Below are 27,741 nucleotides of genomic sequence, written 5' to 3' on the forward strand. Positions count from 1 at the left end.
TCCGGAAACCATCTGAATAATGTCTTGAGCCCTCGACCTGGGAGGCAACCTCTTTCCCAGGGATGTGGCTAATACAGATGTGTATATATGGGATACATTACTCACCGTAATCGTATTTCTGATGCTTGTATCTGCTTAGATTCACATGCTGTGCATAGGCCGACATCTAGTGGAAGCTGCGGAGTATTACAGTTTGTTTTTCGAAAGTCGAAAATGGGGCGTCGACACAGGCGTGCCAGTAATACTATCCCTAGTGTGACGTCCACTGTACCCAAGATCCCTCACGCGTGTAGGATCCTCAGATTGTATTTTTTCTGACATGAGGAAGCATGAGGAGTAGCGTGAGTACAGATAATCCAAGCAGATAGACAGAAAGGTAAGACTACAAGCAATCATGCGCCTTCTCTCGGAGGGGAGGAAGGGTGGGTCGCATGTGAATCTAAGCAGATACAAGCATCAGAAATACGATTACGGTGAGTAATGTATCCCTTCTGAGGCTTGTGGAATCTGCTTAGATCACATGCTGTGCATAGATTAGCGAGCAGTACCAGAAGAAGGAGGTGGGATGTGAGAAGGGTCATGAGCAAACAGGTGTCTTAGAACCGCTTGTCCCACTTGTGTATCTGTCTTGGAATGAGTGTCAATGCAGTAATGCTGAGTAAAAGTGTGAATAGAGCTCCAAGTAGCCGCTTTGCAAATGGTGTCGAGGGGAACATTTGCAATGAAAGCCAGAGTGGCACCAATGCCTCTAGTAGAGTGGGCCCTTGGCGTAAAAGGCAGAGTCTTTTCAGAAAGAGAGTAACACAGCTGTATACAGTTGATAATCCACTTCGAGATAGCGCCCTTAGAGACGCGATCCCCCTCTCTGCCTGTAGCTACGGAGACAAACAGTTGATCTGTTTTCCTTAGCGGTCTGGTTTTATTTACATAGTATAGGACCGCCCTACGCACATCTAGGGTGTGTAGTTTCACCTCAGCCGAGCTTTGCGGGTTTTGGAAGAAAGCCGGAAGCTCGATGGACTGGTTTACATGGAACTTGGATATGAATTTAGGTGAGAACCTAGGGTGTGTGCGTAAAACCAGTTTGTCCTTGTGGATAGTAAAGAAAGGATCCTGCACTGACAGAGCCTGAATTTCACTGACCCTTCTTATGGAGGTAATGGCTACTAAGAAGGCCGTTTTATAAGTCAGGTGTTTGAGACTACTTTTATGCATGGGTTCGAATGGGGGTCCCATGAGCTTAGCTAGCACCACGTTGAGGTCCCATCCTGGCGGTGGGTTCGAAATAGGAGGGTGAAGTCTCTTTACTCCTTCCATGAAGGCTTTAACCACTGGTACTTTCCACCACGAGACCTTGTTATGGGATGTGGTGTAAGCCGAGAGGGCTGCCAGGTGTACTTTCAGCGAGTTAAAAACCAACCCTGCATCCAGCAGGTGGAGCATGTATGTTACAACGTTGGAAGGAGTGCAATCAACCGGGTTGATTTGTTTATTCTGGCACCAGATAACGAATCTTTTCCACTTATCAAAGTAACAGTGCCTTGTATTTGGTTTCCTGGACTCCTTTAGAATGTCCATACACCTCTGTGGTAATTTGAGATGTCCAAACTCTATGACTTCAGGAGCCATGCTGCTAGGTTCATAGAGTTGGGTTTCTGATGCACTGTTTGACCCTGTTGCTGGGACAGTAGGTTGTACCAGGCTGGGAGTCTGATGGGTTCGCACACCGCCATCCTGCGTAGGTGTGGAAACCATGGTTGTCTCGCCCACATGGGAGCAACTAGGATGAGCGTCATCGATTCCTTGTTCATCACCTTCCTGATGAGAGGAGTTGGTGGAAAAGCGTACGCAAACATCCCTGACCAGTTCATCCACAGGGCATTCCCTTGGGAGTCTGGCTGGAGGAACCTGGATGCAAATCCTGGGCATTGTTTGTTTTCGCTTGTGGCGAATAGGTCTATAGTGGGGAAACCCCACTGAGAGAAGAGATCTTCTACTATGTCTCTGTGAAGGACCCATTCGTGTTCTTCTGGGAGGGAGTCTCTGCTTAGAGTATCCGCTAGGGAATTGAGCTCCCCTGGAACATGTTGCGATGACAGGAAGATGTTCCGTCTGAGTGCCCATATCCATATTTTCTGGGCAAGCTTGGACAGATTTGGCGAACGAGTCCCCCCTTGCTTGTTCAGATAGAACATGGCTGTCGTGCTGTCCGTCCTGACCTGCACCGACAAGTTCAGTAGATGGGGCTCGAACGCCTTTAGCGCTCGGAATACTGCCAGAAGCTCTAGCAGATTGATGTGGTTCTTGGCTACTGAGTGAGACCAGAGACCCTGAGCTGTGTGGTGGAGATGGTGAGCTCCCCACCCAGTCAGGCATGCATCTGTAGTCACCACGGCTTGTACTTCGGGATCGTAAAAGGGTTTCCCCTTTGCGAGATTCTCTCTTGTCCACCAGTGTAGGCTCTGTACGAGTGTTGGCGAAACGACCACTAGATCGTCCCAATGACCACTTGCCTGAGACCACTGTTTCGCCAACCATTCCTGCATGGGACGCATGCGCAGACGCGCGTGGGGGACCAGGTAAATGCATGACGCCATCATGCCCAGTAACCGCATGGCTTTGCGTACTGTTATCTGTTGACCTGACTGATAATACGGAATTTGCAGAAGTATATTCCGAATTCTCTCTTCCGAAGGGAAGGTCAATCCTTTCTGAGTATCTAGGATAGCTCCTAGAAACTGTTTTGAGGTGCTTGGCACCAGACTTGACTTTTTCTCGTTGATGGAGAAGCCTAATTCGTGGAGGAGGTCGATAGTCCTCTGAATGTTTGACCTGCAAATTCCTGGGGTTTCCCCCGTTATGAGCCAGTCGTCCAGATAAGGGTACACCGGGATTGCTTCCCTGCGTAGGTGTGCAGCCGCCACCGCCAGTACCTTGGTGAATACCCTTGGTGCTGAAGCTATCCCGAAGGGCAGTACCTTGAATTGGTAGTGGCGGCTGTCCACCTTGAAGCGCAAGTACTTCCTGTGCGCTGGGAGCATGGAAATATGAAAATAAGCATCTTTCATATCCAAGGTTGCCATGTAATCCCCCTTTTTTAGGAGGGGGATTACCTCTTGTAGCGTGGTCATACGGAATTTTTGGGGCTTGACATACTTGTTGGCAGGCCGTAAGTCCAATACTGGGCGCATTGTCAAATCTTTCTTTGGCACAAGGAAGTAAGTTGAATAGATACCCTTGTTTACCTGGTGTCCTGGGACGAGTTCTATCGCGTCCTTTTCTAGCAGAATGGCGATCTCCTCGAGAAGGATCCTTTGATGTTCTAGGGAGTGCACTCTTTGTCGTGGAGGATGGTTCCGGGGACGCTGCAGTAGTTCTATACAATATCCTGCGGATACTGTTGACAGCACCCATCTGTCTGAGGTGATCCCTTCCCAAGCCTGGGTGAAGGTGGAAATGCGTCCCCCTACTGGGGTTGCGTGGCAAGGGACCCTGAACTGAGCGTCACTGTTTTGGTGGAGGCGTGCCACCTCCCTTGTTGGGGCTGCCTCTGCCTCTTCCACGACCTCTCTGGTTACCCCTGCCGTAACTCTGGGTAGACTGCTGGTTGTTATTCCATTGTGTACCCTGTCCCTGGGCATAGTTGCCCCTTTGTGAATTTTGGCCGCGTGGGCGACGAAAATTACTGTTCCCCCTCTGGTTAGGGGGTTTGTTGGTAAGCTGGCCAAGGGATTTGAGAGTCTCATATTCATCTTTGGCATTTTTAAGTGCGTCTTCGACCGCTTTCCCAAACAATAGGTCGGGTTCCACTGGCTTGTCTATTAAAGAAGCCTGGGTTTCTGTCTTGAATCCCGACTGCCGTAACCACGCATGTCTCTTGATAACAGTACCTTCTGCTATCAATCTCCCTGCGTTGTCAGCGGCGTCGAAAGTTGCTTTTAAAATGCAACCAGACACGGCTCTCCCCTCTGCCGAGATCCGAGCCAGCTGGCCCTTTAACGGTTCTGGAGCAGAGGCAATGAGCGCCGCGACTTCTTCCCATTGATGGCAATTGTAACTAGCCAACAGGGTGGTGGAATTCGCAATCCTTGCTTGGTAGGCGGACGTTGAGGCTACCTTCCTGCCAAACCCGTAAAGTTTTTTGCTCTCCTTGTCGGGAGGAGCTTCTGATGAAGATAAGGGCGTGCCAGCCCTTTTTCTAGTGTTGGTAACCACTAGGGAATCTGGTTTAAGATGTCCCCTTATATACAGAGGGTCAGACTGGGCTGCCCGGAAAATCTTTTCAATTCTGGGGTTGACAGCTCTGGTGAGGTTCGGATTCACCAGGGAAGGATCTATTCTTCGTTGGATGGATTTGAGGATAGGGATGGTCTGAGCGACCGGTCTTCTCTCTCCTACAAACTCCTCCGCGAAGTCCCTTTCCTCCTGTACACCGTGGGTGTCGATGTGGAAGTGTTCCGCTGCTCGAGCGAGAACCTCGTTAAGGAGGGGCTGGTTATCAACTGGAGAGTCAGTAACTGGGGCTTCGCTTTGTACTGGGGAATCTACTCTGTAAATTTCCTGCTCATCTTCTCCCTCCTCCAGGTCCTCATCCTCTGCATAGTAATCTGTCCCGGTTTGTTCTTCCATAATGTCAAACTCCTGGTCCTCTTCAGGGAAAACTTGTCCCTGGTAACTGGGGAGTGGAGTAGAATATGGAGTGGAGTAAGGCTGAACCTCGAAGGGTTCAGGTCTTTCGAACCGGGGCTTTTTACTTAGCGGGATAGGATCGGAGGAGCCTGAGGGTGTGGCCCCTTGAGGGTTATATGAAAGAAAGTGTTCTGGGTTCTTATCATAAAAATCAGCCAAGGAAGACATCCTAGACATAACCCTGTCTATGTCTTCACTGGACCATTCCCTGGAACAGGGTATTACTTTAGCAGGTGATTTATGGGACTTTTCAAGGGTAGACTTGTGTTTGCTTGTCTGCCTAGGGTGAGAGGATGGCTTTACAGGGGTGGAAGGCTGTGCTTTCCGCTGTTTCCCCCCCTCCCCGTGCATGGAAAAATGTTTTCCCTGTCCCTTGGAGGCCCCAGAGACTTTCGACGCCTGGCGCCGAGGGTCTGGAGAGGTATCTGTGTGCTTCGGGCGTGGGGCCTCACTGGTGTTAACCGCGGTCTCGGTATCTTGGAGCGCGGCCTGGGGGTGGAAGTCGTCTTCGTCTCCCGACGATCGAACTTCCGTTAATGTGTGTAGCGAGGCCTCTTGGCAAGAGTGGATGATTGCCTTGCGTCGTGAGGCGATCTCGATCGAGAGCGCCCAGAGGACACCGAGTCGGACCGTTCTTTTTGTGCCTCTTTCCGGGAAGTCGACGTCGTCGAGGTCCGGTTGGTCTTAGTGTGTTTAGTGTGTGTTAGGTGTGTAGCGCTTGCGTCGCCGGGGGTCTTCCCCATAGCCGCCCTGCCGGACGACCTTCCGAGGTCGGGGACCTGCGCTCGTCGGCTGTCTTTCGACGCCGTAATGCCCTCGCCGTCCGAAAGTACGGCGTCGCTGCCATCGCTGAAGGCGCCCTCCGCTGCCATGGCCTCCTGCCTGGCGTGGTGGGCCCAACGCTTTGTCGAACGGTCCTTAAGTGTCTTAGGTTTAAACCTACTACACGCTCTGCAGTTCGCTTCGGGGTGATCCCTCGGCAAGCAGAGATTGCACGTGGCGTGCCTGTCGACCCAAGGGTATTTGCGATTGCACTTGGGGCAGAATTGAAAAGGGGTACCCTCCATACGCACCTTAAGGCAGCGGGCTGCTAAGTGTAGGAATATATAAAATGTAACTATATATCAAGAGTGAAGAGTATGTACCACCCCCCACTCTCCCTACTTGTAAGGGCCGAGGCCAGCGGCCTACTAGGCCCGGGCCGAGGCCAGCGGCCTTCCGAGGCCCAGATCCGTCGTGCAGCAGTCGACGGTCGATGACTTCTCCAGCCGTCGTCGAGGTTGAGGGTCGACGTAGGGGTGGGGAAGGGAATGAATAAGAATTATAATTATAATAACAGCAAAAGTATGGCTAAGGCCAGGGAACTCCGCAAGATGCTTCCGACCAGTATGGCGGAAAAAAACAATCTGAGGATCCTACACGCGTGAGGGATCTTGGGTACAGTGGACGTCACACTAGGGATAGTATTACTGGCACGCCTGTGTCGACGCCCCATTTTCGACTTTCGAAAAACAAACTGTAATACTCCGCAGCTTCCACTAGATGTCGGCCTATGCACAGCATGTGATCTAAGCAGATTCCACAAGCCTCAGATATATATATATATATATATATACACATATACATATACACACACACACACACACACACACACACACACACACATACACACATACATATATATATATATAAGCCGTTGAGGTGGTGCCATTTGTGACTTCTTGAAATTGAGGGAGAAGCCCAGTCTGTGGAGGAAGTGGCAGGTTGCTTTCAGGTGATCTAGTGCGTGTTCGGCAGAACGTGCTCTGATCAGCCAATCGTCCAGGTAAGGGTAGACTTGAATCCCCCCTCTCCTGAGGTGCGCTGCCACTGGTGAAGACCCTCGGGGCGAAGGTCAATCCGAATGGCAGGACTCAAAACTGATAGCGTGAGTCACCAACTACGAACCTCAGGTATTTTCTGTGCTGGAGATGAATCGCCACATGAAAATAAGCATCCTGGAGGTCCAATGACAACAACCAATCCTGAAGTTGAAGGGCCTGGAGGATCTGAGAAAGGGTAACCATCTTGAACTTGTCCTTCCTGAGGAACTTGTTCAAGTCCAGGATGGGTCTCGATTCTCTGTCCTTTTTGGGGGGGGGGGGATCAAAAAATACAGGGAGTACCATCCCTTGTTCCTCTCCGCTGCAGGTACCGGTTCTATAGCACCTTTCTCCAGCAGGGTTAAAACTTCCTGCTGTAGGAGCGAGTCTGAAAACTTCAAAGGGTGTCTCCTTGGTAGATTGCTTTGAGGTTGCATTAGAATATGAAGTAATGGCTCGCCATTCTTGCAGATGCTGTGACAGCCTGCCTCCTACAGGTGTCTTGTGATGCAAGTCCTCAAAGTGGTGTTGAGGCGGTTGCTGCAGCCGATGATGGCAGAGGCTGGAGCTGGCTTTGCAAGTTTTCCTCGTCCAACGCGAGTGGCCTTTCTCTGGCCCCTTTGACCGGCCATTCCTCTCGCCTTTCCATAGGAGGAGTAACGATAGGATCGTCCCCTCCAAGACTGACCTGGTGCACGAAAATGTTGAGGTTGCCTGATGGCAGCTCCCAAAGACTTGGCAGCTGCCTTTGAGGTCTGCAACCTCTCAAGGCTTTAGTCAGCCTTGCTGCCAAAAATGTGAGACCCGTCAAAGGACATTTTCAGGAGATGGTTCTGTACGTCTGGTGCAAAACCAGACTTCCGTAACGACACAAATCTGCGCATTACCATGCTAGTGCCCATGGACCTGCTCACACTATCTACAGAGTCCAATCCAGATTCAAGGGATTCCTGCATGGCCTCCGTCCAATCTCCAACTATGGCTAGGAATCCTTCCCTTTCGTCCCCTTCTGGTATGTGCTCGGCCGCCATTGCAATGCACTCCCACAGAGTGTACGAAAACTTTGCCAAGGCACATGTGGAGTTGGCTGATTTTAATGCCATACTCCCAGCTGAAAATACCTTCCATGCCGAACCATCCACACGCTTATCGTCCCTGTCCGGAGGGATAGAAGATAACGCCAGTTTGTTAGAAGCTGTGGCTGCCTGTATGACCAAACTCTCGGGAATGGGATGTTTAGACAGATAGCCGGGGTCGCTACTGGCAGGGCGGTATTTTGAAGTAAGGGATTTATTCACTGGCGGAATAGAATCCGGAGTCTCCCAATTTTTGGCCACCCTATTTTGCAAGGCTATGTGAAAAAGTAGTATTGTGTCTTCAGTAGGACCATGATCCAATATGTCTGTTAGATCATCTTGAATGAATTGGGCTGGAGGTCTGGCCCAACCTAAAGAATTATTACCTTCGTCATTAGCTGATGGTATGAAGGACTGGCATGTTCTCCTGGTTCTGGTCTACCAGTCATTTTCAGGAGATGTATCAATACCACTTGCATTATGCAGTGATTCAACCAAATCACTCATCCTGCTTTCTTCTGAAATCAGGCATTCTGGGACATTTGGGGTGCCATATTCTAGCCCAAAAGGTACATTCTCCTCATCAGATTTCTCCTGTTCCTCAAAAATTGGAGGTCAGAGACATGAACTCTTTCCTAGGAAGAGGTTTGAAAACCTTTTCTGGGAGAGGTGGTGGAGGAGTATTAATGGGCCCTGAAGGGATTACAGTTTCTTTCACATTTTCTGGCTGATTTTGCCGAACTGGGGTTTCGGCGTCGAGGGCTTTGGGGTCGACATTGACAAATGCGTCGATAGCAGCGCAATACCAGTCTTCGACGGCGTCGAGGTGCTCTTCGAAGACTAGCCCTTCAAGGAGTGTTCGGTCTCGGACGGCGTCGGTGCCCTCGAGCGGTCGACTCGAGTGGCTTCTCTCGCTCAGCGTCCTAGAAGGTTCTCTATCCTTCCTCTTTCAATCACCCAGGCTCGAGGGCACGCGAGTGTCGGAGCGATGACGCTCTCAAACACCTCCATCATTTTGACCCTGAATGCTTCCCCTTCTTCGGATAATGAATGTTCGATGGGACATTCCATCCTTTTTGGGGATTCGTCCGAGGGCGAGGTGGATGGGGACCTGTGGCGTTGTTTCTTTGATTTTTTGTCTAAGACGACGAGCGATGGGAATCGCTTTGGGACCTGGACCGATGCCTTTCACGTCGAGGAGATATCTCCTCACGGGACCTCGACTCGACGCTAGAGGCTCTACGGTCGGATTTGCGACCTACCTGTAGTTTTCCCCCTCCTTTCTCACAAGGCCTTCGCCGTCATCGCCTGACACTTCGTACAGGCCTCCATGTTGTGGCCTTCTCCGAGGCACCACAAACACTCTCGGTGCAAGTCTGAACGACATTTTTGAACCGCACGACTTGCACTTTTTGAAACCTGATCTTGGGGTTGGCGTCGATGACGAAGACATTCAATATTATTTTCTATTCTCACAGAACTCTAGGCGTGCCGAATCTCCGAAGCAACGTATACTGTGGAAAAACAGAACTGGGGCCAACAGGCGCCGTGCATGCTACTTATACACCCGATTACGTCACCTTCGACGGAGGCCTTCGAGGGACCATCGACTCGACATCGACGCACGGCGCCCTCTGCTGAATTTTATTTTTTCCGAAGCAGCTAAAGCTGGATGCAATACATCTAAGATGAGGAATACGTTGGAGGACACAATCCACTCTAGGTATACTAATAAACACAAGTATCACAGTTTGTGATTTCAGGAGAACATAAGTTATGTGATGCCAGTGGGAAAGGCAGCTGTACACAATGCAAGTCCAATAAGTAAGCAGCACAAGTAAAAATTGTATTAACACAATACCATCTAGCAATGAAAACCTGTTACAGCTTCACAGGTTGTGATAACCCGCCAACACGTGTTTCAACCCTAACCGGGCTGTCCTCAGGGCGTTTGAAATCATGGGGTTACCGAGTGTTAGAGCAAAAGGCACTTAACTATAAAATAGAGGCGACATTGTAACATTGCATTCACCGTACACAGAATAGATACATCATATTGGTCTAAAAATGTGCAGGGAACTGGTGAATCGTTTATGATCACACACCACTTCTAATATCGAAATCTGCTCATTTATATAGCATAACATGTCACGGATGGTTCAAAGGGTCTAAGAAATATTTGCAAATGCCGTCTAATAGTGATGCATTGGTTTCCCAAAGTTAACGTATATACCACCTTAACGCGCGAGAAAAGTAGAGCAAAGCCGTGTGGCTGATCGCGTTCTGCTGAAAACAGAAGAAATTACCCCTGTGGCCTACCACTGCTGCTGCATGCCACGCAACATACTAACCAACTCTCTCATTTGGCAGAACCTTGTGAGGTATGCGCACAACCATCATAGGATAATTTCTCACACTCCCCATTAAAAAAAAAGTTGAGTGGCACAGAAAATACTTTAACATAATTCTGGTTTTACTAGAGCAACTCGAACTCACTGATTAATTTTGAACTCAATTTTACACGAATGGTGCATTCTTAGTCCAAGATATTTAGAGTATTGATCAATTTATGGGCTGAATCAGACGTGGCTGGTTTTAGGGACACAATGATGGAAGGGATTCATTTCTCTACGAGGCAGGCTTTTTGCCTGGGCCAGACATGTAGAAACTATGCTTGGGTTCTTTCAAAAGTGCTTTTTGTGAGATGGTTCTTGTGGACCACAGACCGCTCTGAATAGGACAGTGATGAGGTTATTAATTGCAAGCAGTATCTTGCATTTACACAAAATGTATCCAAGCATGGGAAGTCTTTAAAGCTATTGTTAGGCATTTTAACTTAGACCGTGATGAAGAGAAAATGATTAGCATCAGAATATTATCAATGTGCTTTTTGTCTTGAAGAGACACTACAGCACTTATTTTTATGCCAAATTTTTCAAAGCATTTGTTCTAATAATCTTACTCCTTGTTCATAATATTGCATAAAACTTGAAATTCAGCTGAAACTTTCAGCAAAACCAATGATAGTTTGAGTGCGGTTTTAACAATGGGAGATTGTGTCGAAGGCTTGGCAGAAAAGAGTACAAAATGTTAAGTATGGGCAATAACCTGTTCGAATGAACTGATAAGAACTTCTGGAACTTGGAAATGTTGGTAGCAGTCTTTGATAAAGCTCTTTTTCTAGCATGATGATTTTTATACTGAATTGATTAATTCAAATGTATATGACATGCATGAGATTTTTGTTGTAAATTGCTTTTGACGCATGGAATAGAGTACATATATGTTTAGGACCTTATAGTTAAGCTAAACCCTATTTGCAGTAATTTCCCAAAAATTTCTACTGTTAACTTTTAACACGCAGGACCAATTAGTTTGAAATATTGACTGGCCACTGGGCGAAATTCGTTAAAAGTTCAAAAGTTGTTTAGAAAACAAAGCGGTTTCATAGCTTACTCCCATTCATTTTTCCACAGTGAATAATGTGCCTCCGTTGAATAATGTAGCACGAATATTGATGGACAGATTTGCACCAAATAAACAAGTTAGGCACAAAGCAGATATTTGTATTTTATTTGGTGTAAATCCGGGCAGTAGTTTGTTTTAAAAATTGCGGTGAAGGTTTTTTCCCCAATCTAAACAAAACTTCTACACATCTCCCATGGTGCACTGCAGCAGTGAGGCTTTTCAGAAATTCTATTAAAATATGCCAATTATCTTGTTTGATTTGAGTGACTTACTGCAGGAAACCAAAAAAAGAAAAGTGCTCAAAAAATGATATACGTAGGGGAGAACAAGATGCTTACCCCTGGTAACACTCTTTCGACTGGATGTTCCAAGTATTCCTCATCTTTGATATTCAATGTCCAGCTTCAGAAAAGAATGTTCGACAGGGGGCGCTGTGCATCGATGCAGTCGACTCCACGTCCCTTGAGGGCCTCTGTCTCAAGGATAATGTCATCCAAGGCATATATAGCACACGTAGCGTCCGTTGACTTTAGTTCTGTTTTTTCCTACAGTAGAACTACCTGCATAAACACGGGTGTGACAGTACTAAGCTTTGAAGGAGCGAAAGCTGTAATAGCATGTAAAATTCTACTGTGGGGTAGGCTGGGAGTGCGATGAGGAATACGTGGGAGGACCACCCGGTCGAAAGAACGTTACCAGGGGTAAGTAATTTATGGACTGGGTCCTCCCAAGTTTATCTTTGATAGACTCCCAAACCAGTGTTTGCTTTGGTGGATGGATTAAGCATTTTATCAATGGTTTTCATGATCCAAATGCAGGACTGCTTTTCCAAAGCTCCCATCCTGATCGAGGGAAGATTCCAGGCAGTAATGCTTTGTTAACGTGTGAATAGTTGACCGCGTTACTGCTTCACAAATACTATCAGTACACCCCTTTGCAGGGCTGTAGAGGTAGCCATGCCCCTGGTGGAAAGGGCCTTTAAACCCTCAGGGGGATCCTTCCCTGTCAGTCTAACATTCTGAGATAGCCAGAATGATCCATCTGGATAAGGTCGGTTGTGGCCCATATAGTCAATGAAGAGTTGGTCATCAATGCAGAGTTTTGACAGTCTAAATAAAAACTTAAAGCTCTGAGAGGCTCAACCTATGTAACCTCTCCTCCTCCTTGATAGGTGGATGATAGAAAGAAGGTTAAAGTTTATGTCCTATGTGGAAATCAGAAATGATTGGGTAAAAATTAACCCTTAGAACAACCCTCTCTTTATGAAAGATAGTAAAGGGTGGCTTGGATAAAAGTGCCTGCAAAGCACTCACTATGGGCTGAAGTTAGAGTTACCAAGAGAATGGATCTAAAAGGTTAACCTTACGGCACTTGAATGTAAAGGTTCAAAGGGAGCACACATTAGGAATTTTAGTGCAAGATTAAGGTCCCAAATTTGAACCTGGAAAGGATTTGGGGAGGCACATTGGTGAGCCCCTTTAGAAATTGTGTCACCAGTAGAATCTTGAAATTACGAACATTCTTCTGACAAGCGCTTAAAGATGGATAGTGCCACCAAATAGCCCTCAATAGTTCCAACCTGGAGCCCCAGATTGGTTAAGAATAGTAGAAAGGATAACACTCCCGGTATTTGGCATAGAAAAGGGTCTATATTCTTTTCCCTGCACCAGTTGCAGAATTTGTTCCAACGGCAATGGTACAAGGACTTTGTTACTGGCCTTCTGGCCGAAAGCAAAATCTCCATTACATCATCCGGGAGATCCAATCCTTGTAGCTCAGCCTCTCTTACACCAAGCGTGAAGGTTGAGTTTATTGACCTCTGGATGGAGAACCTGACCCGCTTGCGAGAGAAGGTCAACTCTTATTCGAAGATGTATTGGAGGGCAGATGGACATGTCCAGAAAGTCTGGGTACCACATCCTCCTGGCCCAATCTGGGGCAATTAGAATCAGTTTCCCAAACTTTCTTAACCTCCTGATCACGTAAGGAATGACGGCTACTTGAGGAATCGCATATAGGAGTGGAAACTCCCAGTCAACCACTAACAAGTCTCCTAGAGCTCCTCTTGGAGGAAATTCCACGGAGCAGTACAGTTCGCACTTCCGGTTGACACTGGTCACGAACAGATCCACTGAGGGTTTCCCCAAAGGGTGAAGGATCTCTTGAAGGACTTCCTGAGCTAGCTTCCTCTCGTGCAAGACTGCTCTGCCTGCTCAGAGCATCTGCCGCTGTGTTCTCTCGGGCTAGGTGAACTGTCGATAGGGAGATTCCTTCTTGAGTTGCCTAGAACCAGAGCTGCATTGCCTCTCTGCACAGTGATAGTGACCCCTACACTTCTATTGTTGATGTAGTACATGGCCACTGTGTTGTCCGTCATTATCAGGACATTCATTCCCCATACAGAGGGTAGAAAGGCCTTCAGCACAAGTCCGATTGCCCTCAGCTCCAAATGATTGTTGTGTAGTTTGGACTCTGATGGAGACCAAACACTGCTGATTGTCAGATCGTCGGCATGGGCTCCCCACCCAGTTAGTGAGGCATCCGTCACTACTGTTATCTCCGGCCATGGTTGCCAAAAAGATTCTCCCTTCAGAATGTTGTCCTTGCAGGCCCACCACAGGAGATCCTCTGCGACCCTGCTTGGAACCTGAAGTAGGTCTGTTGCCCGGGAATTGAGACCATTGTGTTCCAAGAGCCCATTGAAGAGATCTCATTCTCAGGCAAGCCTTCGCCACCAGAAAAATGCAGGATGCCATGAGGCCAAGCAACCTCAAAAAGTAAAAGGGCAGAAGACGCTGGGCACTGTGAAACTTGGAGACCATCTGCAGAATGTCTTGAGCCCTCACCTCGGGTGGCAAGCTCTTTCCCAAGGATGTATCCAGTACAGCCCTATGAACTGGAGCTTTTGAGAAGGTGTCATATGGGACTTCTTGTAATTGTGGGAGAACCAGTCTGTGAAGAGGGTGGCAGGTGACATTGAGAGGATTCATGACTTGTTCAGGAGAATGCACCCTGATCAGCCAATCGTCCAGGTAGGGGTAGACATGAATCCCCCCCTCTCCTGGGACTTGCTGCCACCACTGCCATCATTTTGTTGAAAATCCTCAGGAGGAGGTCAGCCCGAATGGCAGAACTCGAAACGGATTAGAACCGCCAACGTCGAAGCTCAGGTACTTTCTGCACTTGAGATGGATTGGCACATGAAAGTAAGCAACCTGAAGGTCCAATAACACGATGCAGTCCTGAGTTGGAAGGCCTACAGGATCTGAGATGATGTGACCATCTTGAACTTGTCCTTCCTGAGGAACTTGTTCAAGTCCAAGATGGGTTTCGGTCCTCCGTCCTTCTTGGGGATTAGAAAATATGGAGAATACCATCCTTTCTTCCTCTGCTACAGGTACCGGCTCTATAGAACCTTTCTCTAGCAGGGTAAACATTTCCTGCACAAGGCACGCATCTCGAACCTTCAAAGAATGGCTCCCCTGTGGATGGTTTTGAGGTCTCTGAAGGTAAGGCAGTAACCCTGGGCTTTGGTTTTAAACGCCCAAGCATCTGAAGTAATGTCTCACTATTCTTTCAGATGCTGAGACAGTCTGCCTCCCACTGGGGTGTAGTGACTCAAGACCTCGGAGTGGTTTTGAGGCGGCTGAAGCAGTGGCTGTTGGTAACAATGCCTCTGCTTGAGCGGGCTTTGCACCTCCCTTGTCCACCATGAGAGAATCTTCTTTGGACTCGTTGACCAACGATTCCCCTTCCTCTTCCAACTGAGTAGTAGCGAAAAGATCTACCCCTCCCAGGCTGTACACTGGGGCAAAAAGGGTTAACGCTGCTTAATAGCGGCACCTTAAGATATGGCTGCCACCTTGGAGGTCTGCAGCTTCAAGGCTTTTGTCAGCATTGCTGCCAAAAAGGTGAGACCTGTCAAAAGGCATGTTAAGGAGTCTAGATTGCACATCCGGTGCAAATCCAGACTTCCTCAACCATGCAAATTGGCAAATTACGGTGATTTCCACCATGGCACTCATGATGCGGTCAGCAGAATCCAGACCACACTGAAGAGACTCACATGACTTATTTGCCGTCTCTAACAATAACCAAGAAAATGTCTTTCCTCCCCTTCGGTAATATGCTCAGCCGCCATAGAAATACAGTCCCACAGAGTGAATGAAAACTTTGCTAAGACAAATGTGGAGTTTGGAGTGGCTGACTTAAGAGCCATGCTCCCCACATAAAAATACTTTCCTTGCCCATGCATCTACTATTTTGTCATCTCTATCCAGTGGAATGTTTGGATAAGCAGCCTGTTTTGAGGTTGCAGTAACTGCCTGCACCACCAGACTTTCTGGGGTGGGGCAAGTAGTTGGGATCACTACTGGATGGGCAGTATTTTATTGTCAAGTACTTGTTTCCTGCCGGATTTTACTCCAGCATCTCCCAATTGGCAGACACTCTAGTACAACGTGGAATGGTAAAACGGGATCCTTTTGCGGACCCTTATCAAGGATGTCCGTTAGATCATCCTGCTCAAAGGGGAGGGTAGGCCTACTCCATCCGAAGTGATCTACAACCTTATACATCAACTGCCTATATGGTACATCTGCATGTTCATCAGATTCAGGTTTACCAAATTCTAACTCTGGTGAACTGTCCATGCCACTGGCTGTTTGTAAGTTTTCATAAAGATCTTTTAGCCTCGACTCCTGATATAAAGCTATCTGGGACATTTGGTGTACCTCGGGAGTATAGTTCAGCGGCAATGTGCTTGCCTTTGGAAGCAAGACGACACGAAGCAACACAGGTTCGATCCCGGCATCCGCGCTTAGAAACTTCTGGGTATTAAGCGCGTTATAAATAGCCTATCATCATACCATACTGTAACCCAAATGGCGCAACGTTATTCGATGGCTCATTTTCCTCATAAATCGAGGTTAGTTACTGAAAATAATCCTCTCTAGGTATAGATTTTATTTGGTAAGGGCGGCAAAGGTTTCAAAAATGTTGAACCCGACGCTCGAGAAGGAGTCAATATTTTTAATGGAGTAGTTTTCGACTTAGATGGCACCAATGGTGTCGAAGGAGCAGAGGGGGGTGGCTGGTGTTGACGACCTCGACTTATTCTTAGACTTGAAGCTCGAAGGATCCTCGATGATTCCTCATTGCGTCGAGGCCTCGATGGCTCTCTATGTGGATCTGGCCTTCGTCCCAGGCTCGAAGGCACGCAGGATTTGGCTCAAGCCCTTTCCTTACCGGCTTTAGAAGGTGTGGTAGGAACATGGCTTGGCGAGGGTTTTTGTTTTTCAATAATAAATCAACATTTCTTACCTGAATGCTTCCCATTTGGCAGGAGTGGAGGCCTTTGGGGGGCAAGCTATAGCTCTCTCAGGAGAGGCTTGTGCTCCACACCGAGATACCACAAGCACACTATGCAGAGCGATTATATCTTGGAACCGCAGTCCTGCCACTTTTTAGACCCAGTCTTCAGGGTAGGCGGTGTCGAAGATGAATACATTTTTGTATTTTCGTGAACAAAACTATTGAACCGCGCCATAGTTCTCAAAGCATAAGCTTACTTGGGAAAACGGAACTGAAGCCAATGGGTGCTGAGCCTGCTATATATGCCTTCGATGACATCACCCTCGAGACAGAGGCCCTCTAGGGACATTGAGTCGACTACATAGACGCACAGAGCCCTCTGCCAAAAAAATAATACAAAGCAGGCAAAGCTGGATGTTGAATATCAAAGATGAAGAATACGTGGTAGGACACAATCCATTTGAAAGGGGCGCTTTCGCATAAAGGTATAGATGGGAAAAGCGGACCACAGCCATTTTTAGAAAATAACATTTTTGCCTGCCGCACTAAAGCGAAGGAAATTTCAGAAGAGGCACTCTGAAAGAAACATGGGTCTGGGGAACTGGCGAGTGAAAGGGGATAGGAGGTGTGGGTCAGGGAGTATTTACACCAAATGGGGCAAATGGGGGAACCTACAAATAAGGAGAGGGGCCCGTGCAAGGTGGCAGGGAGGATGGGGAAGACTTGAATTGTCCAGCGTTTACAATTACTGAGGCAATTGGTAAACAATGCATTACTGTGGCATTGATTTGCATAGAGATAAAAAGGCGGCACAAATGTGACCGGACTAGCCCGGGGGAAAATACTATGAAGTGGGGAGAAAGGACATGAGCCAATGGTCAGTGGCCCATGCACTTTATGCTCTTTTGGTGTTATAGGGACCAGACTGGTGGGATCGGATCATTTAAGAGTGAACGGGATATGGGACTCGGCTGTAGGCCATATTCTTTTGCAAATTGTTGCAACGTGGACAGTGGTCGCGGCCAAAGGCTATGGTCACTGCCCCTGGCCAGGGATAAATGGTTAATTACTAGGCAGGGGGATTTGGCCCATAGCCTTAAGGCCTTTGTGTAATAATTGGTGAAATATGGATAGTGGCCATGGCCAACAGGCACTGAATATCTAGCATAACAAAATTCTGGAAATTCAGTGAAGGAAGGACATGAGCCAATGGTCAGTGGCCCATGCACTTTATGCTCTTTTGGGGTCATAGGGACCAGACTGGTGGGATCTGATCATTTAAGAGTGAACGGGATATGGTACTCGGCTGTAGGCCATATTCTTTTGCAAATTGTTGCAACGTGGACAGTGGTCGCGGCCAAAGGCTATGGTCACTGCCCCTGGCCAGGGATAAATGGTTAATTACTAGGCAGGGGGATTTGGCCCATAGCCTTAAGGCCTTTGTGTAATAATTGGTGAAATATGGATAGTGGCCATGGCCAACAGGCACTGAATATCTAGCATAACAAAATTCTGGAAATTCAGTGAAGGAAAAAAGTTAAGACAGAGTTAAGATCAGATGTATCGCAACAAAACCATTGATATTCAACGGTTGTAGAAGACTGTCTTAATTCTGAGTCCAGGCTGTTGCGGGGCCAATGAGTACATACATCAGATCATAGCAGGGGATAGCAAGATCAAAGATGGCACTGGGGTACTACAATTATGGTAAATTCCAATATAGTCTGTCATCCAATAAAATGTGCGACTCCGGCTCCCAAAGGTGAACTTAGAAACCCTTTACCGCATTTAAACCAGTGCTATAAGTGGTGGCCCTCAAAGCCCCATGTGCAAATGGTTTGCCTATGGCTTGCAGACAGCCTTAGGGGATACTTTACCATAGGCGGGTGGAACAAAGAAACAGAACATACCGATTTCTTTCTATTGTTTCCAAATTCTTTAAGCTCCACATCTATTTTAGTGATCAGTTCCCTGAGTTCATCAAGGTTAGTGCAAACAAGCTGAAAATGAAACAAGACATGTTTTAGAAGAGAATATGCCATAATATATATATTGCTATTATAAACTTTCCATTTAATTAAAAACATTCAATGTAAAACAAGGACATCTTACAGTAGCAATGGGATGATAGTACAAGCTCACCTTTAAAGAAAGCGGTCATGATTGACTTTAATCTCCATATATTTCTGCTTGGCATACATTTTGAAAATCAATATGCACGTGAAATTAATGACTGCAAACAAAGGAATGATGACCAGGGGTGTTCAAACTACCACCAAGTGACTAGTGAATATTCACTGTTCAGCTCTCCAATAATCTTGTGACCGGTAAATATTGGCAGGTCCTCCAGAGAGGTGGTTGGACAATCAAGATCCCACACCATGTTAGGTTTTGCACCATGTTTGGTTGTACTGGTCGAGGTGTTGCCCGTCACTCAGAGCAGTTTTGCAATTTGTTTCCACCTTGTCAATCAGACACCCTGCCCATGCTATAGACCGAAAGAGAGTTTATTTTGTATGTGTTAAACATGAATACCTATACACAACTCCAGTGCATACTATGGACAATAACGTATAAAGGTTCCCTGTGGCAAATTATGTGCAATGTGGCGAATCAAGGTTTTTCTCCCGACACAGAAAATAATCTCTGAAACCCAGAGCCGGCGAAGGGAGAGGAGCGGCTGATCAAGCTGGCAACTTGCAGCAAGATGTGCTGCCGGCATGGAGAGAGGAAAAACACTTCTCAGCTACAGGAAAATACTTTAGCCTCCCACACTACTGATTGCAGCACTGTTGAAATAGCACAGTGACAGAACTGATAACTCCCATGTAGAAGACCAGGGTTCAATTCCCCCATCAAGGACTGTGGGTTAAGTGAATCTAAATGTGTGAAATAATATCTACAGCATCAGACAAGCATGGGGAAATAAAATGAAACCTTTCATGAACAGGAACAGAGCCTTACCTACCATGTACTGAAGGGGGTAAGACCAGAAGTGGAGCAGTTAATTGGAACTCCTAAATGATCCAACTAACCAATAAGGGATGATCTACCCTGGGAAGATATGATTTAAGCACTGCTTCCACCAATGGTGAAGCCAGTCAGTTCAGCCAATCAGTATTCTACTGAAGAGAGAAAGGACTGAATAAAAGGAGATCCAGTTGATGTGAAGCTATGCTGAAGAGGGAAACCTGAGCGAGCCCAGAGGGAGAGAAGAGGCTTGCACCCCCCCCCCCCCGATTCAGGAGTTGGAGCCTGAAGGCAGGCTGTGCTAGCCTATAGAAGGGAGTAGACAACCTCAAGTACCCCAGTGAAGGACTGTGGGCAGGCCAACTACTCCTGGAGGGGAAGGGGCGAACCCAGTGCGAAGGAGTCACATAAGTGACTTATCTCCTTTGTTCTGAGTGAACAGGTGAGCCCAGTTTGAAGGAGTCATGCAAGTCACTCATCCCTTTACTCGGAGTGAAGCTACTCTAAGAGTGAAGATACCCCGAGAGAGGGGGATCAAGAGACTTAAGAGGGGGAGAGTGAAGACACCCTGGAACAGGAATGAAAGAGAAATGCCCCAAGTGGAGTGAAAGTATGCGTGAAGCCCTGGAGGGAACAGAAAAACTCCGGAGTGGGGTAAACCAGTCAAAACAACATCCCGAGGTGTCAGGAGAAAGACTGAAATCATCAAGTAGGATGATATTTGGAATTACATTTGGAACATTTAGCCATTACAGTGGCACTGAAGTCCTTTAAACGTGGAACAGTAGCAGCAGTCAATTATCTTTTTAGTTGTTAAACCGTGTAGATTTGTGTGCGTTAGTTAAGCTATAAATGGGATAGGCCAGTATAGAACTTGAGACTGTTTTGATTCATCCTGACAAAAATATAATTTCCTTGAACCTTTGAGTTTTAGGATAGGGAATTTAGGATTTCAAGATAATTTCCATTATTTTAGTTTATTTTCTTCTAGGCTGGCCAAGAGGTCAGACTAATTGTAAGTGATGAAAATAAAAATCCTTGAATATGTTATCCCAGAGTCAGCGTTCTATTCTGGTTCGCCACAGCAATTTCTCCAAAAGGGAAGAAGAAAAAAAAAAAAACGGACAGGAGTTTTCCCCAAAAATTAAAAGAAACCATCTTCTTTGGTTTTAATTTATATAGTGCTTTGTAAAAAGATTGCATGCAAGATTCTTGGGAAATGGGCAGATACTGTTGAATAGCAAGCTCTTAAAAGCAGCCTGCATTCATCTGCCTTTATTTGTTGATGCTTCACATCTTCAATAAAGAGACAAATGGCAAAAGTTTAAGCTAAACACAAAATCACGATTGTGGCGTTGGTTAAAATAGGAATTAAACTCGCAATGTCAGCAATTTGTCTCGATCTACATTTACAAATGCTCGACTATAGTGGAGTTCTTTGCTTCAGTCACTGCCTTCTTTAGGATGCAACATATGTTTGAGCAGTATCCATGGGGCATACCCAACCAATAGTCTCTGAAAGAGGATAGGAACCGACCAATATAATAAACAACAAAAAAGTGAAACAGACTTTGCCAGGTTTTGCCTCCAAAAACAAGGGAAAATGGAATGCAGAGCTATGTTGGAAATGAGGACCTGTCAATACATGTGAAGTAGGTTGCATGCAAGATTGTCGCCACATACCATATTCAAACCACAGCTCCATATATGAATCAGGTGCTCAGAAAAGTGGAACTGTGGAAGAATTCAAACTGGTTCACACATCCATAATTTGAGTTTGCCTAAACTGGTTAAGGCACATCCCTTATTTGTACATCCCAAATAATTGAAATAATGATAAAATAGGCATGCACCCCGTAAGGGAATGAGACCAAGAGATAATTTTGCAAATGTAACAAAGTTTATATAAAGTAGAAAAATGCCACCAAAGAACTCAGCTGCCCAGAGCGCTCTGCCAAAAATTACACAAGCAGCACATTAAGAAGGCAACAAAGAAATAACAGCCTTTGTGTGGCACACTGCGGCGAGTAAATGGAATTGAAAAATTATATTAATACTTCTTTAATGTGTTGGTGCTGCCTACATTCGTAATGTGTTGCTCTGGGGGCTGCACAGAGCTCATAAATGTACTCAATGAAAGATACAAACACTTGACAAGCGCTCCAAATGTAAAGTTTTATTTAGCAAACTCTGTTGTCTTCACAGTTTAGTTGCATCTGTTGCTCAACTTATTTAGACATTCATAACTGCCCTCTACACGTGTTTCCCCCACTTGTCATCAGTGGTTCGTCAAGAGGGTAAGTAAATCTATGCAGTTGCTACAAAGTTAAGGAGTGAACAAGAAAAAAAGAAATCGAATCTTAATATGAACTTTTGTCATATTTCAAAGCCAATATATAGTAAAGAGTTATCAAAATTATTGTTGCATTATATACCACAAATGTTGTCGACAAAGAAAGAGCATTGATAAAAACTGATTAGAAACAATGTTTGAAATTAAAACATTTCAGACAGACAGCTTAATGTCTTAATTGGTAAGAGAAAGTTGAATTTACTTATGCTTACTGTTTTTATAGTATTCCTCACAAAATCGAAATGGTCATACTATCATATGGCTGTAGATGTGAATTGTTTCTTCCACAAGGATTGCAGCTCTTGGTTGCCTCAAAAATATTTTGTTTTCCAAGGATTAAATCCTGTGCGACAGGTTTTGTAGACAGTTCCTGGATTTCTCCTTAATTACTTTGCATCCGCTGGCAACAAGCCGTATCCAGAGGAAACCTAGCAGATGCAAAGTAATTAAGGAGAAATCCAGGAACTGTCTACAAAACCTGTCGCACAGGATTTAATCCTTAGAAAACAAAATATTTGAGGAAACCAAGAGCTGCAATCCTTGTGGAAGAAACAATTCACAACTACAGCCATAGGATATGACCATTCGATTTTGTGAGGACTAATATAAAAACAGTAAGCGTAAGTAAACTCAACCTTCTCTTACCAATGAAGACATTAAGCTGTCTGAAAGGTTTTCATTTCAAATATTGTTTCTAACATCAGTTTTTTTCAATGCTCATTCTTTGTCAACAACATTTGAGGTATATAATTCAACAATAATGATGTCACATTCACTCTTTCACCTAAGCAATAACTCTTGTTTACTATATATTGTTTTTGAAATCGGACAAAAGTTAAGATTAGATTTATTTTTTTCTTGTTCACTCCTTAACTTTGAAGCAACTGCATAGATGTACTTACCGTCCTGACGAAACACCGATGACAAGTGGGGAAACGCGTGTAGATGGCAGTAATGAAAGTCTAAATAAGTTGAGCAACAGATGCAACTAAACTGAAGACAAGAGTTTGATAAATAAAACTTTAAATTTGGAGCGCTTGTCAACAGTGTTTGTATCTTTCATTGAGCACATTAAGAAGGAACTAAGCGTCAGTGATGTAATACATAAGGTACAAATCTGACAGGGTTGATAAGCCCTGCTCCATAAGAGTTGCCAGGACATCATTGGCTGTGGCTTCCCAGTCGATCTTGGTGCACGTGGGTCAGCTGGGCTCATCTTCGCGGTGAAGTTTAGGGTGAACAGGCGACAACTAGCTAAGCTAAAAAGGAAATGCAAGAATAATGGCGGACACCTGATCATTGCATGAATGGGGGTACTTGGAGAAAAAGGAAACTAATATATTGGCATACCGACCTCTACATTCAAGGTTTCTTTGATACAGTGGATCCCGCTCCCAGGTGACTCGGGGGTCTGATATACTGCCCAAGTTCCCTGCAGCCCCATGATACCAACAAACATGTGTTGCTTTTGGGAGAATATACTGCTGCACAGGATTACATCTGGGGCGGGTGTTCTGCAATGGTCAAGGCGAGGGGGTCAGATGTGTACCAGCGCGAGAGGGATTTTGGGAGAGGAGGGGGCGAGCTGGTGGTCCCTGGCCTGGGTTGAGAGGGCATGGACACTTTAGTGGAGATGGATGGTTCCCTTGTGCTAGGGCCTGTCTCATGCTCTTCGGAGAGCACATTCTTTGGGAAAGATACTAAACATTTGGAACATTACACGGCTGGACTTTCATGAGAACAAGGATTGTGCAAAGATAGCCTGGGGTGGTGATGGTCTCAGTGTAAGATGCTGGGGATGGGAGAGCTGCGATTTTACAGAGGGATGGTTCCTGGGCCTAGTAAAAGATGGAGTCTTGTAGGCTATGTTATTCGTGTAACTCTATGTTATATCGTGCAGTTATGTACTGTGGGGGTGGGTGTGTCTCCCCCCCCTTGGCGTACACGTGGTCCAATCACCGCGGCTGCAGGGAGGTGGGTGGGATAGGACCATCTCCTTCCCAACCCTCGTTTGAGCAAGATGAGTTAAGACCGGTGAGTCCCATCATGCTTTGCGATTTAACTGTTGGAGCAGCAAATTCAAACTTTAAACTATTTGTACACTTCTTGCCCAAGTTTCATGGGTGTTTACAAAACAAACACTTGTGATCATTCTGGCCAGTCCAGGACTAGTGCACAGGAATAGTTACTTAGCTGCAAAAATAGTTCTCTGGTGAGGGTATCCCTCCACAGATTCATAAACTCTGGGAAAGGTCTTTGACATCAGGACAAAGAACAATATTCTATCTTTATTTTAAACTGTATCAATGTTTTAGTCAGAGCAAGCGCATCGAAGGCTCCACGTAAAGACTTATTTTTGGACTGCTCTTTTTCCACAATGGTTGAAACGCAAGGAGACATCTTCCATTTGTTTTTCAGAATCATATAAAGACCGACCCACACGTGTGCGGGAAATGCGTGCAGGTTGTTTATTATTCCAGGAAACCTACCCTTGTTGGGAAATTATTATTAAGGGAACAAAACCTTTACTTTTCCACAACATCCCTTGAGAGAATGTTTACAAAATAACCTTATCCAGCGGGGTGGGCAAAAAGTATGGTCTACCGATAACATTTAGTTAGATGCACCCATTCCATTCTAAGGCACGTTGAAAAAACAATGTTATCAGACCAACAGATCATTAGCTTGCCAGTTTTGGCTAAGGACACATTGCTTACTACATATACATAGCCTGGTTTCAGCAAAATGTGCCGAAAGATCGGATGAGCCTCTTGTGCAGTTTAGTAATAGATGGATAGAAATACAATCTCACTGGAAACTATTTGATAACTGTGAGCCAAGTTGGGAACAGTAAAGGAACATTTAAAAAAAAAAAAAGGTCATAACATGAATATTTTAGTCCTTTTTATCTAATAAGCAATGCATCTCCACATCCACCTTCTGAAGAGCCTATTCGCCTGTAGAAGTTTGTACCGAAGAAAGAAATGGCAGAAGGTTGATGGTGTGGTTCAGAAACTAATGTGAGGTGGAAAACTTGGTAATGGTTTTTCACAAGATGCAATTGTATTAGCTCAAAAGGGTTGGATAAACACTTCCCTATCCGTAACCTAACAACGATTCCCTGCCTATCAAGCTAAACTAAAGAAAACAGTCTAGTAAAACAAATCTGTCCCTCACACTTATACATGCATCCAACACGAAGAAAGTTTATGGCAAGTCAAATATAACAGAATAAACATATATAACAAATAACAGTTAAGTTCAACACAGACCTATTAACTATATATCCTTGTAACCTGGGTTGGGTCCCTTCTTCAGATTCAAAGCAAGATTTTCAATCAAAAGTTCAAAATTTAAAAAAATACATTTAAAAAAAATCCCATGGGGTCTGAAAAAAAACATTAAACAAAGCAGGAGACAGGCAGGCTCCCTGTGGTACTCCACATATGATCTGTTCTGAACAGAGGATACATTTTGGCAGGTAATGGATTTCCTGTTACTTAGAAATTATTTGAACCATTTTACTGAGTCAGAGGAAAAATTCCATTTTCCTGTATACATTTTAAAAGTTGATTGATCGACAAGATCAAACAGCGCCGAAAGATCTAAAAGGCATCAGACTGGGTTTGCCATCATTTGCGTGGAGTAAAAGTGGCTGGTAAGTACCTGTAGGACTACAAACAAGTATGGAAAAAAAGTGTTAATGTATGGTTTTCCTCAGGGCCGTGAGTGACAAAATGTTACTCTTAATTTATTTGCCGTTTTAATGTTCTGTGTCTGGTCTCCTAGCTGGAAAATATTCAGGAAACTATGAATCTAAGAAAGCTCCCTAGCAGGAGAAGTGTCTTTTCTCACTCCCGTACACGGTAATGCAGTTGATTGTATATTGCGTTTATTGTAATTGGCAGTTTCTTTGCGTTGATTTTAAGTGTGACTAAAACAGATTGAGACGTCCAGATGCCCTGTGCATTGTGGCCCTACTTTGGTTTCTTCTTCTACAAGGACTTCGGAGACATTGTGCATGACTTTTACTTAACTGCAAGAAGTGCTTCAGTTCACCTTGACTTTTGCTAACTTAACATTGGCTGGCCTGGATCCCTGAATGACTTTTTCCCCCTGCTTGTGTGTTAAGTCTTCCTTCCAGGAAGGGGTTAACTGACTTTGCATTGGGGGGTTATTTTGAAAGTACTTACCTGCTTGTGAACAATTGTGAGAATACTGGTCTTATTCTGAAACCTCTTTTCTTTGACACCCCTCAAGAATATTCTAAATGCAGCAGTAATATATTGGTGTCCCTGGCCCCCTGGCGGTTGGGGTCGCCTGGGGGTGTGGGTGGTGCCTGCGTATCATCCCAGGTGGTCATTTGTTGATTTAGAAAACTGGGAGTGTGTATTTTGAAGTGTGTTTTGCCCCCTTCTGAGGAAGGCTTACTCTAACTGATTTTTATATAGATTGATGATTGTTTGATCAAGAGACCTTGTGTGTGGGTGTTGGTTTGGGTACTTGTCATTGTGGGTCTCTGTGGCTCCCCTGCGGCTCGCATCGACCCCTCTTGACATGGGCCTGGCTGCTGAACACGCTACCAACCTGTGCGGGGCGTACTTGTACCAGGGGTTGAGTTCCCATTGCCAGGAGGTCATGGTTGTTGTGGTGGTCCCAGAGGGTGCTGCATGCAATCTTGCCTAACACTTGTGAAGGCCCAGGTTATCCAGGCTAAATCGTCCTCAATATAGAGTTGGTGGCGGCCGCCCTTTCAAAGGCGAAAGGGGCTGACCCGGTCCAGGGTGCCCCAACGGCAGCCCCAGTGGAAGGCGGGAGGCTTTGGCCAAACCAGTGGAAAAGACCCCGGAAAAGAGAATGCCACCCCCAAGCCTGAGACTGACCCATCAGGACTCCAAAAGAGGGTGGGGGCTACTCTGGCAGAGCTCCAGGGCACGGATATTTCTTCCGACAAAGGGGACATGGATTCCGTCCACAGGATCCCGGAAGACATTGGGGATGCCGACGGGAACGTCAAGGAATTGGTCAGCCCCAGAGGTGACGACATCGATTGCGGGGATAACACAGGCGCTGGGCCCAGTGAGCCTACTACCCCAGCACCCCCCAGGGATTTGTCTGTCTTTCCACTCTCCACAAGCTCATGTCGGAGATGCAGAAAAGGAAGCAGACGGCACCGGGGCCACAAGCGCCGAAGAAAAGGAAGCAGCCCCTGACAGCGCTTCACCAGCCACCACATGTGCCGCCCCCTAGGGATACAGGGACACTAACAACATTTCTCTGCCCCCAAGGGCTTCTCCCTCGGACAAAGTGGGCTCTTTACAATCCATGGCCGCCCGCGCATCGGAACTCTTCCAGCTCACGCCGGAGGAGACTAAGGAGGACTTCCTTTATCAGCTCAGGGAGGTGAAGAGGAAGACCACCCTGGCGCTGGCCCACTTGGAAATCTGGGATGGGGGCCTGCCGCTGCTGCAAAACCCTGCATCAGCCCTGGCGAAAAAGAGACTGTCTGGAAAAGAAATACTGGGTGCCGGAGTCTACACTCAAGTGTCTGCGGTCACAGCCATCACCGGACTCTGGTCTCGGTGGATGCGCGGACTCGTTCCCCCGAACAGTGAATGGAAGAAGTTGGACGCCGTAGGTAGAAAGGTCATCTACTACGCTGCAACAACGGTCAAGGCAGCGAACGCATTGGCTATAGTTAGGGAGAATTCTCAGAAAAGTGCTAATTCCCTTCTAGCTTCGAGACCCCCAGCTCTTTTTGATGGACTTTTAATTTCTAACCTGGAGAGAGCGAGACCTCCCCCCTCCCCCAATCTCTCATGCATTGTTCTGTGATTTGGACTCTGCTTCTTTTGACTTTGGAGTATGACAACTCCATAGGCATCTTTACATTGTGACACAAAGCACCTTCAGTGCAGTGACACAGGGAAGTCTTAGATTTCCCAAAGGTTTAAATACCTTCTCTTGGTGAAACTATGGTTTCCAAGAGCAGTGAAGTGAACTTGATTTT

At 46.0% G+C, this 27,741-nt stretch overlaps 1 protein-coding gene across 4 annotated transcripts in view; it reads right to left on the reverse strand.

The window, feature by feature from the left end:
* BRD10 (bromodomain containing 10) overlaps window positions 1-27,741 on the reverse strand; it is a 653,586-nt gene that overhangs the window by 474,243 nt on the left and 151,602 nt on the right. For all 4 annotated transcript variants that reach the window (XM_069626025.1, XM_069626024.1, XM_069626027.1 and 1 more), the window contains one exon: window positions 18,319-18,408. In XM_069626025.1, coding sequence (XP_069482126.1) covers window positions 18,319-18,408 — 90 coding nt within the window. The remainder of the gene's footprint in view (window positions 1-18,318; window positions 18,409-27,741) is intronic.

Source organism: Ambystoma mexicanum, chromosome 6p, assembly GCF_040938575.1.
Source record: "Ambystoma mexicanum isolate Mex_15411 chromosome 6p, UKY_AmexF1_1, whole genome shotgun sequence".
NCBI classification, from domain to species: domain Eukaryota; kingdom Metazoa; phylum Chordata; class Amphibia; order Caudata; family Ambystomatidae; genus Ambystoma; species Ambystoma mexicanum.